At 39.2% G+C, this 15,393-nt stretch overlaps 1 protein-coding gene across 1 annotated transcript in view; it reads right to left on the bottom strand.

Moving 5' to 3' along the window:
* Positions 1 to 15,393, bottom strand: part of crp (cropped) — a 52,327-nt gene that overhangs the window by 25,214 nt on the left and 11,720 nt on the right. Inside the window, exon 2 of the mRNA XM_067768918.1 lies at positions 1,049 to 1,355. Within this exon, the coding sequence (XP_067625019.1) occupies positions 1,049 to 1,355 (307 nt within the window). The remainder of the gene's footprint in view (positions 1 to 1,048; positions 1,356 to 15,393) is intronic.

The following is a 15,393-nucleotide window of genomic DNA, read 5'->3' as shown; positions in this document are numbered from 1 at the left end:
ATTTATTCAAGGGGTTGTGTAGCGCAACCCTTTCAGGTTGCTAGCGCAATATATATCAAAAACCCAATTGTCAACCTCACCTATCCGTGGCGAATCCTGTTTCATTAACAGCCGAGGCTCTGGCGACCCCAAGCTCCTCATGGATCTAGGGGGTGGCAGGCCGGGATGGCCTAGAAGGTCGCATGTGGTCATAACAAATCGTTCCCGAGATGGTCGGCAAAGGACCATCAACATCGATAACACTCCCCAAGGCCTTCGGGGAGTGTCCTTATCGCTACAACAACAACAACATCATATGTACTTCGTTTGAATTAATCTAATTTATTGAAATATTTTGTTGCTATTTTTATGAACAGAACTGAGTTTTGTTATGCATCAACAGAACTCGCCACCACCCATTATCGTGCGCATGCGAAATTCAAATCAAAACAAAAATCTGGTCCTCATAAGCTTATGAAATTATTTAATTTTTAAAATGCTTTTACATATCACCCAAAGTATGTATGTACATATGTATGTATGTATGTATCTCACGTTCAAGAAACGGTCAATAGTTTATGCTCGCGGCAGGATTTAAAAACCAGAAATGCATACAAATTTTGAATTTTCTACGCGAGTGTGTTGATGGATAGCACAAGTAGCTCGGGCAGCAAAAAAACTGGCAGATCCAGGGAATAAATGTAGGACATTGTATTGATTTTGGCGCGTGCAGCAGAAAAGTCTACGTATGTATGTGCCTATGTAATGTGTAAAGTGATAAATTGGAACTGGGGATGTTAAAAAGGTATTTAACAGTTTCACATGAATATTGCCTCACTTCAGTGGGATTTGAACCGCAGCAGATTACAAACATAGCTTGTAGATACATAAGTAAGATTCGTTCTGAAAAAGGGCGCGTATTATTATTATACACCCACCCAACTATTGCTTCTACCCTTTGTTATTACGTATGTTTTCATGTGCACAATAGTATGTGTACTGTAGTAGATGTTATAGCGTAGTATATAATAGTTTTTTTTTTCATTTTTTCTTTTGTGGTGTAACTTACCTTACTCAATTTGTCGCCTTCGTGGCGTGGTAAGAGCGTACGTAAATTTTGAAAACCGGCATTGATGCTCTGCATTCGTCGCCGTTCGTTGCTGTTGGCTATTTCTCGTCGCATTCGCTTTTCGCTCTCTAGAAGGTTTTTGCCACCATTGTTACCACTTGTAGTATCACCGCCTCCATCAACGCCCCCGCCGCTGCCGCTCTTTGTTGCACCACTACTCGTATTCATACTAGAATGCCGCTGACGCTGCGGCACCGGTTCTGCCTGATACTGAATATATTCACCTCCGGAGTCTTCTAATTGTAATCTGGAAAAATTAAAAAATAAAATGGTGATTGTTAGCTAATACTTATGATGTTTTATTTTCTGAAGAAAAAGAAAAAAAAAACAAAAAATTTTACCCTCATGTTGACCTATTTAGTTCTAGCTGTGGAACTGGGTCTCCTGGAGCTACGCAAAATGACTCTATTTGTAGGAAATGAGACCACTTTCTTTATCTATTGGAAAATATTTTGTGTAAGGAACACACAAGCTCACGAGAGAGCTGAGAAAAACCAACAGGGCGACACTATTTTCAGATAAGAACACGCCATTAGTATGGCATGCTGATTTTTGATCATATAGTACACACATTCATATGTACATACTTGAGTACATACAGCGAAAAGAAAAATTGCAATAGCAGTTTTTATCACAATGTTCTTCTGTTTTTTAATTTTCAATTTTTTAACGAAAAAAAAACTTGTGTTTTGTAGCCAAACCAATCTCAAAAACGTTTGCCTGGAACTTCTATAAAAAAAAATTTCGAAATTCCCATTTGGAGTTCTTTGAGTTTTTTTTAGGTACATACATATGTATTCAGATTTGTAGCTCAATAAATTTTAGTCCAACATTTGAAATTCGCATTGAATTTTGACAATAAAGGATGTTTTAATTTTTCCTGTAGGAAGAAAATCTGAAACACCCTCGGAAAAAACGTTTCAAAAATCTATGCGAATTTTGATGGACTTATAACTTGTACTTTGTCTAAAACTGAATGGGCTACAAAACTGTATACTGAAACAACTTCAGAGAACTCCAAATAAAAGTTCGAAATTGTCTTAAATTTTTGAATGTTTCCGAAAACGTTTTTGATATTGAATATTTTGGGAAAAAATAATTCAACGTGACATCAGAATGGACAAGGAGACAGGTGTTTCGATAATACTTTGTAAATCAACGCAGGATTGCGGGTTCAAAACCCACTCCCAGGAAAAAAGGCTTTGAAGAAGTTCATGAGATGAGGTTTTGATCCGTCCTAATGTCGCATTAAATAAAATTTTCGCAAAATATTTAATAAATTTAGATTTAGGCCGAGCTTCTCTTCCAATTTGCGTCGTGCTCTTTTTAATTTTCTCTACAAATTGATGGGAGGGGTCCCACATGTTTTATGACGACTCCGAACGGCATCTCCAAGGAAGAGGTATTTTGCCACAAATACACTCAGAGTGTTTGCCGCAACACTGCCGAAAGGGCGACCTCCATTAGAAACTTTTTTTCTAATTAAAAAAACTTGTTTTTAATTTTTTGATGTTACTTTGCCTGGGAGTTGAACTTAGGACCTTCGGTGTGGTAGGCGGAGCAGGCAACCACCACAACACGGCAGCCACCAAGGACGCTCCCTATGCCCTTGGTATTGGCAATCATATTGTGAACTGTGGCTGAACTTGAGCTAGTGAGTTTACAGCACATCCGCGGAGAGGTACGGGTATGATGTAGTAATGCTGTGATCGAGTCTGTGCCCGTTGTGAATACTATGATCATGCAGGGATCACTGAGAAAGTTAAGCAAATGGAGCGGAAGCCGCAGAGCTTAGCGTGAGCCCCCTTAAACATAATTACTTTCTCTTAATTGGAAGGAACTTAGTACTTCTGACTCCGTGGTGTTGTGGTATCGCTTTCCGCCTACCACACCTGGGACATGGGTTCTAGTTCCGGGCAAAGCAGCATCAAAGTTTAGAAGAAAATACATCTACGCGTGGTCGCGCCGGCAGTGGTTTGGTAAACATTCCGAATACATTTGTCATGAAAAAGCATTCAGTGAAACTTCACCTGCCTGGCATCTGCCGATCGGAGTCGTCATAAAACATGTAGCCTTCCGCCGCCGCTTTGTGCGAAGAATTATAAAGAAAAAGAAAGCTAAATCGCTTCGGTGGTAAATACGGAGCACTCATTTGATAGAAGCGGGCGAGGTTAGCTACACAAATAACGGTCCAGGAAAACTTCAAAGATTTGTATCTTATGAACTTCTTAGGCTTTAATCTTTAAATCTCAAACACCCTTCAGAAAAAAATTGTCAAAAACCAATGCCAATTTTGAGATACTTCCAGTTTGGCAGACTAAAATGAATGTGACTACAAAGCCATATACTCATCAAAACGTATACCAAAAATCTAAATAAAAATTCGGAAATTTTCTTGAAGATTCTTAAAAAAATGTCGAATTTTCCACTTTTCGAAGTTGTCTTACATACATAATTTTCGTTATATAACTAATTAAAATTTTTTTTAATTAGCGAAAATAAAAAAGGAGTAAATAACTGATACAACTTGCAATTAAGTTTTGCTGCTTTTATTTTACTCGCAGATGTATATTATTGGAAGTAGAAGTATTAGAAAAATAGGGAGCTCAATCCGGATTTAAATTTCGAATTTTACGAACTGTTCTAAAATGGCTTACGGAGTTGGAGCGGGGGTCTTAGCCACACTTCCGGGTCTTGCGGACTCAGCGAGTGGGTTTCAATTCACGAGGCGTGTAAGCATGACTGCATACAAGTAATACCAGTAGGAGGGTTTCCATATTCTTTCATAACCAGCAGCTCAACTAGCTTTCGACGACACCATCAAGTTTCGTTGGCCAGTGTGAGTTGGCAAAGCGATTATCTGATTTGGGTCTTGGTCTATCGTAACATAAAGGGCAACGAGACGTCCGATGAGCTAGAGGGCGTGTACCAGCTCAGGTCGCAGTTCAAATCTTTCAGTGGCGGAGGAAACAGTGGCTTTTCATTATTCCTTCAGTTTGATTTTTCGTTAAATCAACGGGATAACAATCATTATTTGCAGTCCCTGGTTACCGTCGATCGATGCTCAAATCGCAGCATTTTATTAGATGCAACAACAATGTTTCTGTTGTTTTCTATTCTGTGGAATGAAGTTCTATTTCTATAATTCCAATATAAAGATAAAAGCGTTGCATTGCATTGTAAAATAAAGTCGACACAAAAACATTCATAGCGGACAAACAAACACACTAACACATCTTACGTAAATAGACGTACGTTTTGTTGATTTGTTCGTGTTCGTAGTCATTCATAAGTCTCATCGATTTCGTATATTCGTTGGCTACTCGGCTGCCGTCACAAATTTCATTTCGTGTGCAGCTGACATTGGAATGCAGTTTCATTCTCCTCTTTGTAGGTTACAAACAACAACAGCTTCAACTATTTACTTTGCTTCTTTCTTTGTTACTTAGAAATATTTATAAATATTTTAGTGTATTGCAGCGTTTTTACTTGATGCTGCTTTTTTATTCCCAGCTCACATTCGGAAGATTGTTCAGAGACTTTCTAGTCGCTAGCAAGTCGCATGGAAGACTGTCCGTCTTCAAGATAAAAAAGTCACCCGCAATCGGCTAACCATGCGGAAAAAGTAGCCTGTTTTGTTAGTTATATGCTTAAAGCTACCCGTAACCCTACATACAGGTCAAGAGTCTTATGTAATATCCTGTATAACTCTTTCTGGGTGTACGAACAGTTGAGTCCGAGAGGACTCAGGCCCATCCGCGCCTTGGCAGCTACGTCACTGTTGACTGATATCAATTCGAGGCTGTGAAGGACTTCGCCGTTCTGGAAACGAGAGTTAACAGAACAATAACAATAAGTTTAGAAATCAAACTGATAATAACTCTTGCCAACAAGTACTACTTTGGACTGAGTAGCAAATTGAAAAGTAAAGTCTCCTCCCAACGTTCTTTGGAAGATTTATGATCCTGTCCGTAATGCCGACGGCGAATATCGAAGGAGTTTACGCAGATATAATTATAGTGCAGCGAGTAAAAGCCCAAAGCTTTGGCCAAGAAAGTATTTCGGTCGACACAGGAGTTTGGAACAGAGGAAGACAGAGGAAGGGGGAGACCTCCACTTAGTTGGGAGAGGCAGGTGGAGGATATAATGAGTCAAAATGTTGTCTAGGTTATGTACATATGTATATGCAATATTTATAAAGCATATGTAGATACATGTGTTTTCCTTACACACACACATTTATGTAATATGTGTTGTACATATGTACACTTCCATATGTGTGAGAGCTCATTTTACATTACATCAAATTATGAAAGTGTGTCCAAATGGTTTTGCCCATAGCAGATGCCATTTCGCAAACTTGTGGCCAAAACAAAACCATTGCGCCTTGTGAAACGACCTTAAAAGATTTAAAAATAACACTGGTTTACAGCAAATACACCAGAGACGCCATTCTGAAATTCCTATGTAAAATCACCCCCTGAAATTGGGTCCACTTAATCATATATATCTCAAGAACAAATTGAGCAATTCCAAAACGGCTTGAAGCTTTTAAAAGGTAAAAAAAATTTCTATGAACTGTGCGTACAACACTTTTTGCTAGGCTCTGTAGATTCAAAGATAACGAACAATCATTACGGATTTTTTCCATTTTTTTTTTGTAAGAATATAAAAAAATTTGTACTTTCGTATATAAGTTAGTTTTTGCAGATTTTTTTGTTTGCTCTCATAGCTCTGTTAATACAAAAAAAAAAAAAAATAAGCTTTCATTCAACAAAATCGATGGACTAATACAAAAGTTATAAGCATTCAAGTAAATATATCCATTTAATACTTAAGTAACCTACTGATACATATGTGTTAGTATGTATTCGTATATCAGTTAGTTAGCGAATACTAACACATATGTACCAGTAGGTTACTTAAGTATTAAATGGATATATTTACTTGAATGCTTATAACTTTTGTATTAGTCCATCGATTTTGTTGAATGAAAGCTTATTTTTTTTGTAATAAAAAAGAGCTTAGAGAAAAAAACAAATCTGCAAAAAAATAAAAAGTCTTCGAGATCCTTCCTCGCAAAGTACACATTTTTTTATATCTTTACAAAAAAAATTGAAAAAATCCGTAATGATTGTTCGTTATCTTTTAATCTGCAAGGCCTAGCAAAAAGTGTTGTATGGACAGTTTACAGCAAATTTTTAAATCTTTTAAAAACTTCAAACCGTTTTGGAATTGCTAAATTCGTTCTTGAGATATATGTATATGATTAAGTAGCCCCAATTTTTTTTTTTTTTGGAAAAATCGGTTATTCGTAAATATCTCAAAAACGTTACCATGGAATTAAAAATAACCTTGATTTTCGAAATCAGAGGGTGATTTTACATAGGAATTACATAATGGCGTCTCTGGTGCAGAAAAAAAATTGGAATTTGTGATCCAGTGTAATCAAGGTTTCAGCAAATGAAAGACGTCGGCCTGACTAAGCTGAAAAAAACTAGATTCCGCTCTACCTCATAGGAGGACGGCGATTTCTCGCATATTAAGTTGCGGACACTGCCTTTCCGTTGATTTGCAGCCAGGCCGAGCTGCCTAGATGGCCTTGCCACAGTGAAGGGTGCTGTGTAATGAAAAGGGGTTTTTCCCCACTTGAACGACAGAATCTCATTATTACGATGAATACGCTAAAAGCAAAGATTTGGACATGAAGAGCGAATACAGCGGAAACTAAATAAGCTACGCACAGAGAAGACTTGAGAAGAGTAAGAAACACAGAGAGTAAAGTAGCCTTCAAATAGTGCGATGTATCAACAACAGAGAGCGAGGGTGTGTGATAAGCCAAACGTGAAATATCAAAACCTCGGGGTTCTTGGAACGGTCAAAAAGGCCCTGAGAGAAGGGGGTGACGTTTCAAAGCAGCCTTATATCGAGGAGGCAGGAGTAGGATCTTTACATAATGACCTTCAACTTCTCGTAGTCGTTAAGGAGGTGTCGTTTGACATGATGCTCATCCAGATGCCATGGCTCAACAAGACAAGGTCAGCACTGAGGACTTAGTGATAGTAGGCATCGAGTGGATGAAAAGATTTATGTTGATACCAGGGATGCACCTTAACGTTAAGATAATCGTTTATCAAAAAATGTCCACCGTTTCCGTTGAAACACTTCGAAATATTATCGATAAAAAAATAATCAAGATAAATTGTATCTCGTTTTTAACCGAAACGAAAAGCTTTCGTTAACGTTAAAAACGTTAACAAAAACGTGATACTTTATATTTGAATTGTGCTGGCAATGCTATAGCCATGGTGAAGCCGTAAGGTGGTAACAGCGAGCCGACATACACACACAAACTCCATGTAATTTGTTTGTGTAATTCGTTGGTGATAATGTCTAAAATACTCTGAGAAATATTCCTACTGTCAAAATTCATGAGAAAAGTTTCAATCAGCTTGGCTAATGCTTTTACCTTTAATGACTCCGCCATCAATCAGCTTTGCCAGCATAGTTTGAAATTAATAATCAACATAAACGATTTGATTTCTTTTTGATATGGCAGAAAACGAAACAAAATCATTTCGTTAATTTGACGTTCTTAACGTTAATAAACGAAACAAGTCGTTTCGTTTATTAACGTTAATTATCGTAACGAAATGCTATCGGTTCGTTGGTTAAGCATGTCTGGTTGATACAGATCAAGAAAGCAAGTCATGGGAATAAAGAGTACAATCCTTAAATCATCTGACTACAGATACGGGCATACATACGCACATCTGTGCCTGCTTTGGATAACGATTTAGTGAGTGAGCTGTAGGTCGATGTGAACGGGATGGGAACTGTTTTTTGTGTGGTCGTAAAGGAATGTAGTCCAGCAACTTCATCATTGGATTAACATGGCACTGCAAACAGACGGTCCCACATAACACATTTATTCTTTTGACTTTGTAATTTTACTCCTTAAAAAAATTTGGTAAAAATTTAATATCTTCAAAGCTATTCGTTTACATTAGAAATTCCACAGCCGGCAAAACCTGTTCGCAATGGCCACAGAAATTTGCTTATTTATGTACGTAGCCACTAACTAATGCATGCCGTTAGCAGTTGCCAAAATGCTTTATACCGAGCTTTACCACTACATTTGCAATTGTTCCAATATACAAAAAAAAATAAAATAAAAATGAAGTATTATAAATAAAATGGCACATTTTGTAGTTTTTATTTAATTTGAGCATAACTGCCGTTACTCACTTGTGCATGTTCCACAAAGAGCAGAGAATATATTTACTTCTACATTTGATCTTTCCAACACCAAGCCGGACTCTGCTTCCACTTTGCTATAACCGCCCAGTCTCAATAGCAATACTCTTAAGACCTGGATATTTTCATTACATGGGCCGTCGTGGTGCGATGGTAGCGTGCTCCGGCTATCACACCGAAGATCCGGCAAAACAACATAAAAATTTTAGAAACAAGCTTTTTCAATTGGAAGAAAAATTTTCTAACGGTGTCGCTCCTCGGCAGTGTTCACCAAGAACTCCGAGAGTACTTCTGCCTTGAAAAGCTCTCAGTGAAAACTCCTCTGCCTTGCAGATGCCATTCGGAGTCGGCATAAAATAAAATAGTCCCGTCCCGCCAATTTGTAAGAAAAGTTAAAAGGAGCACGACGCAAAAATCTCTTCGGAGGTTATCGCGCCTTGGTTGGTTGCTGTGCTGCCCGGCTATGGACCCGTGCCCAAGTAGCGCTCTAGGCGCCATTTTGATGCACTTTCTCCTGGAATCAATTATATTTTTAGCTGATGTACCCTGCGTGTTGTTTTACTCAAACCACTTGGCTAAAACAATATACCTACTGATGTCCTTGATGCGGCAGTTCGCGCCTTACATTTATTTATTTTTCTTCTGCTATGTTCGCCACCGTCAACGTCTAGAGGCCTGAAAAACCCATATGAGAAGCTATACACGTGCATCTGTAGTTATAATTTTATAGCAGTAACTAAGTAAGAGCGGCAAATCCACGAAACGATTTCATCCTACTCGGAGGCGACGCCAATGCTCATCACACCCAGTGGGGTAGGAGTGATACAAATGACCGAGGTGAGTCTTTATTTAACCATCTTTTAGGCACTAATCTAAGTATACTGCCGAACTTATAAGGCCCTGGATAAAAGGGATGTTTATAGGTTGTCTTAGGCTCAATTACGTACCAGCATCGTGGAGGGAAGTCAACGTGGTGTTTATCCCCAAGGCAGGGAAACCCTCCCACTCTTAACCAAATGATTATAGGCCTATAAGCTTATCTTCTTTTCTGCTTAAAGCACTCGAAAGACTCCTAGAGGACTACATCAGGAGGAGGATTGAGCCGTCGCTTCTTTCGCAAGCTCAGCATGCCTATACTAAGACCTCTCCGAAGTTGGCAAGACAACTTTTACGTGGAAAAAAATTACCTATTGAGAAAATTGCCGTAATTTATCCGTGAAACAAAAAAATTTGCCGTGGCCATATTTTAGAAAATACAGGGTGGCACGCCAACTTCACGTGAGTTAGCGTGCCACCCTCAGAAAACCACCTTAGAGACCAGCTAGGAAAATAATCCTTGCACACGAATTTGCCGTAAATTTGCCGTAGATAGGTGGCACATTATATAATTTCGAAACCCTGTATTTCGTGCCAGCCTGTATTTTCTAAAATATGGCCACGGAAAATTTTTTTGTTTCACGGATAAATTACGGCAAATTCACGGCAATTTTCCCAATAGGTAATTTTTTTCCACGTAAAAGTTGTCTTGCCAACTTCAGAGAGGTTATACTAAGGGCAGGTCAACTGACACGGCCTTGCACTCACTGGTATCCGTTATCGAAAGGTCACTAGACGTCAAGGAATACACATTGGTGGCATTTCTAGATATAGCGGGTGCCTTCAACAACGTTCTGCCGGAGGCCATCACCTCGGCGCAGACCGATCTGGGGGTGGACGCGTACCTGGTGGAGTTTATATACAATATGCTTACGCGTAGGCAGATTAAAACTCAGCTAGGTGGTTGCGTGATCCGCAGACCGGTAGACAGAGGCATTCCGCAGGGAGGTGTTCTCTCCCCGGTGCTTTGGGTGGTTACCGTCAACCAACTACTACGCCTCATGGAATCAGAAGGTCACCAAGTGGTCGCGTATGCAGATGACATCTGCGTCACCATGCGGGGGAAATTTCCGCAAACTCTTTGGAACCTATAGGAAGGGGCACTATCCAAAATTTCGCACTGGGCCACAGCCACAGGTTTGGAAGTCTACCCGGGTAAAACCGAGCTTGTCCTCTTCACGAGGAGGTACAAAGTACCAAATCTAACACCGCCAAGAATTGGGGGTACGTTTTTAGCGTTTAGCGATCAAGTTAAGTATTTGGAAGTCATTCTGGATAGGAAGCTATTATGGAGTGACCATATAGTGGAGCGATGCAAGAAGGCAGCAGCAGCGCTGTTCACCTGCAAGAGGGCAATGTGCACCTCCTGGGGATTCTTCCCTAAGGTGGCCTACTGGATTTATAAAGCCATTGTGCGCCCGATTCTTCTTTATGGTGCCTTGGTCTGGTGGCCTGCACTAGCTAAAACTACCTATTTTAAAATGCTTCAAAAGGTGCAACGGAGTTCGGAGCTCTGCATCACCGGGGCTCTCTGCTCCACTCCATCTGAAGCGCTCAACACAATGCTATACCTTCCACCTCTTGACCTGGTGGCGAAGGAAATAGCGGTCATCGCCGCTCTACGCGGATTCACGGATGGTTCTAAGCTTGACGGGAAGGTGGGAGCAGACCTCTTTTCGCCGGATCTGGGTCTAGAGGTCTCTTTTCGCCTACCAGATCACTGTAGTGTTTACAAAGCGGAAATGCTGGCAATACACAAGGCTGTGAACCATCTCGGGTCTATGTCTAAGGATGGTAAACGGGTGGTTATTTTCTCAGACAGCCCGGCCGCATTAAAGGCCCTGGACTCATTCGTCGACAACGCAAAGTTGGTCACTGAATGCCGCAGATCTCTTAACGAGATGGCTCAGCACTTCAGTATCAGCCTTATATGGGTACCTGGGCACAGGGATATTGAAGGCAACTGCAGAGCAGACGAGCTGGCCAGAAGAGGCACCACCGACCATATCCTTCCGGGAAATGATTCGGTAGGTATACCCATGGCCACTTTCAGGCTTCGTGTGAACACAAGCACTATAAGAATTGCAAATGGACTATGGTCAGCCATATCATCGTGTGAGACATCCAGGCAAACCTGGCCCTCATATGACAAGGGGCGCACAGGAGCGCTTCTGATTTTAAACAAATCAGTTCTATCGTCCCTGATAAGGGTTCTAACAGGGCATTGTTTAATAGGCACGCATGGTGCTAGAATGGGGGCAATGACCTTCGACTATTGTCGCAGCTGCAGATATACAGAAGAGGGTGTCCAGCACCTTCTCTGTCATTGTCCAGCGCTTAGTAGGCGTAGGTTGGCCATCCTTGGTAAACCATTTCTACATGACCTCGCTGAGGTCTCTAGCTATGAAGTAAAGGCTCTAGCAAAATTTATAATTTCCACGAGGTGGTTTGACCCGCTTTAGGCAGGGTAAGGGTCCTCTTTGAGATCGTATAGGATATTACAATGGGCCCATTGGTGGCCTAAGTAGTGAGCTGTTACCATAGTGTCCAGCTCAGCCCTTGCAACCTAACCTAACATACTTTAATAAAGGCGATTTTGCATTATTGAATAGTGGAGTTATTTATTCAACAGTTTAGTGATTCGAACGTTAGCAGAAGATTGCAAATAAGGGGACTGCAGTAAAATCGTTAAAATATTGTTTAATTTACCAACTAAAATTAAGATAAAATTAGAAAAGATGGCACTGAAGATGGTACACCGCCGTAACAGGTTTGTCTGTAAACAAACAACGACAACTACAACACGAAAAATCATTACAATGTACGTCAGGATTAGAAAAAGAATACATCGTAGGTTGTCCGTCGTTTGTTTCGGAAACAATCCAGAAATAGTCACAATGTAATACTTAAAAAATCCCTAAATGTTCCCAAAACAAACCCTAAAATTATCACAATTATCACGAAAAAATTGCGAAACGATAGCGAAAGCTATCAAGAAATTCTATGGAGATAGCCGCGTATCAATTTCGAAAATAATTCTGAAATAAACCAGAAACTAAACTTGGTCTGGAAAAAGTTCCAATATGATCTCAAAACAATCCTATAGTCATCCGCCCGAAATCGCTCCCAAGACAAACGCAAAATAGTCCGAAATTAGTATCAAAATTATCCGGGGATAGTTCTGAATAATCCGGAAATTGTCACCTCATCGTTCCAAAACTTCACAACCAAAACATGAAATACAACTTTGCGGTATTTAAAAGGACCCAAAATAGTCTCGAATGGGGCACTACTATTGGTAAAGCTCTTCATATCAAATTCTTAAGGACACGATTTCGTTCTAAAGGGGAGGGTAATGCCAACTTTTCCAATAATGTTAGATAATTAATTAAATAAAAACTGTTCCCAGAGGCGGACCTCTTCCCCATAGTTCAGCTATATGTGTGAGTCGCAAACCAAACCGCTGGACATCCACAAACATTCGTATTTTACTTATTTTTAACCTTCATGTGCCCGGGATATAAAACTTGCATACACGGTCGGAAGTCTACATTTGTAGCAATCATGTAACTGCATATAAAACCACGATAATGTTTAGAAAAAAAGACTTGTATGGTGATTATTTGACATGTACGTGTGTACTAACATTTTATTTAAAAATATTGAATTCAAGTAATTATTTTAAGTAAAAAAATGTATAAGTTTTCAGGAACTGAACAGCATTTTCCCAAGGTATATCTTTCGGCATGAGCATCGCACACTGCTTTTTTACACCAACTGCAGATTTTGCGTGTACTTTTACGATTTCCCATTTCACAGTGTTGAAAACGTACTGGATATGCTGGTTGTTTATCGCTGGAAATTTAAGTAAAAATGGATAGATCACCTTTAGAAGTGGCAGCAAGGGATCCATCTAGTGCCATTTCGATAGCTTTACGTGTTAGATTTGACCACCACCCGCGGAACTTTAGAGCGTTGTTCAATTGCTGGCATAAAGTTGCTTGGCCAAGCTCCGCAAGAACTTTCGTCGCGCGTCTGTACGACGGTCATATGGATTGTTTTCCGAGTAAATGATGAATAATGCAAGTGCACTTATATCTAGCATGTTATAAAACATGGCCAAGAGCCAACGTACATTTGGTACAAAAGTCTTATTTTGGCGAACAGTACCAAGAAGAGCAAGACGTTTGGACATTAAATACTTGCCCAAGTTTAGCGATGTGAAAAAGTTGTCACAAATTATAGTCCTTTCGGTGTTCTCGCAACACCTTCTACCTCGTTGGTTGCTCGACTAGCATTTGAGTTCTTTCCGGTATATAACTAACTTTTGAGTGGATAGAACGATTTAGCATCGCACGCAAACCAAACCCTTATCCCTTACTTGGTAGGCTTAGAGGGTATGTAATGTATGTAAAACAAAACTGAAGCCAACATACAAAAAAACTGTTTAAAAGTATACTACGATTGTGCTATTTTATTGCGAAATCGCGTTAAAATTTTCCATGCATGTACACATGCGCACACACAAACGTACATGGGTAAGGCAAGCGTAGTGACAGTTGCAAAAAATCATGTTTCGACAAGCTGAAGTCAACAATATAAATGATATTTTTCATAAATTTTATATGCTGACTAAAATGTAGACTACCGGTTGCAAGATGATGTTTTTTTCAAGTAGGGTCTGGTGGGTGTCAGGCAAATAATAGTTCGAGTGATATTATGCTCTTAATCGATTTAGAATTGATAATTAGGAAGCTACTGAAAACCTCGGGCATTGTTATTTCGGAACTTTTTGTTTTATTTGACTTTTTTTCCCAAATTGCTGCAAATGTAGACTACTGGGCACATGAAGGTTAATAAGATACATTTTGCGATTTCTTGCAACTCCTTTACGGAAGAATTCGGTTAATACTACAATTACTTAAATACAACAAAATATATTCGAGTCTGGAAGAGTCTGTAGAAAGAAAAATAAGTTTTAGAGCTATTTTACTGAAGTATACAAATGGTAGATCTTCTAACAAAATGTGTGAGAAATGTTGGGCAAAAAATGCATATGGAAATTTATTTTACCAGAATATATGTATTAGATATGTTTGTATGTATGACCTGCATGCAAATGTATGTAAATATATATATGTGGCATTCGTTCAGCAATTGCAAGCGATGACGCAAACATTGACCTAATAACTAGAACCGACAATGTGGCTAAGACACACGACTAATGGCCGAGCCACAATTAACGTTTTCATATAGATGCGTTCAAAGCAAATCCTATGTATGCCAGTAACATCGCCGCAATTGCGCAAGGTGTGTCGCATTGATTTGGTAAATTGCAGTTTTTAACTTTGAACAATGTTAGAAAAGTAGCAACGAGTGGGAAAACACCCTTAGCCAAAGCAAAAATAAAATTGTTCTTCTTATGCTTTGCTTGCAACAAAAGTTGGAAGTTGGCTACTATTTCATGTCAGATGGCGCTGCATTTTAATAGGAGACGAAATATGTTAACAAGTATTTTTGTTGTTTAGTGAGAATGTTTTGCCAGGCGAAATAAGTTTCAATTGCTAAGCCTGAAGTTATTTATATTTAAAAACGCATCATCTTGCGTGATTCAGTATTTGATAGCTCTATTTTCTATTTATCCAATTTATTTATCTTTGCTGGTAGTTATCGTAACAACAACAAACCGAAATTTCATAAAAATGAAATGCACCCTTAAATATGTATTCGAATTGAAAAATTGCAGAAAACATTCTGATCAGTTGCGAGGGTAGGTGTGATCAGGTGATTTAAGCGTTTTTTTTTTATTTCATACCAAGAACTTATGCGGCAGTTACTCACGAACGTACGTACCAAAAACGTGTCAGCTGACACGACCTATCTTATGAGTGTGCAATGTAAACGAAAACTCACCGACGTGCAACGCCCGTACGTACGTAGCCCGGAACGTAGAAATCAAAACAATTTTGATTTTTTCCGTAAGAACGTGTCAGCTGATCGCTCTCTCACTAGACAGAGTTGCCTAGTAAACTTTTGTGCGCTAATTTTTACACCGTTTGCAGTTTTATGCAAAAACACCTAATTAAAGTTTGAAAAATTGTGAAAATAAATCGAAATAATTATGTAAAAGTGCAGATTATAAATATGTAATC

Source organism: Eurosta solidaginis, chromosome 2, assembly GCF_040869045.1.
Source record: "Eurosta solidaginis isolate ZX-2024a chromosome 2, ASM4086904v1, whole genome shotgun sequence".
Taxonomy (NCBI): Eukaryota; Metazoa; Arthropoda; class Insecta; order Diptera; family Tephritidae; genus Eurosta; species Eurosta solidaginis.
This window is presented reverse-complemented; position numbering and strand designations above follow the sequence as displayed.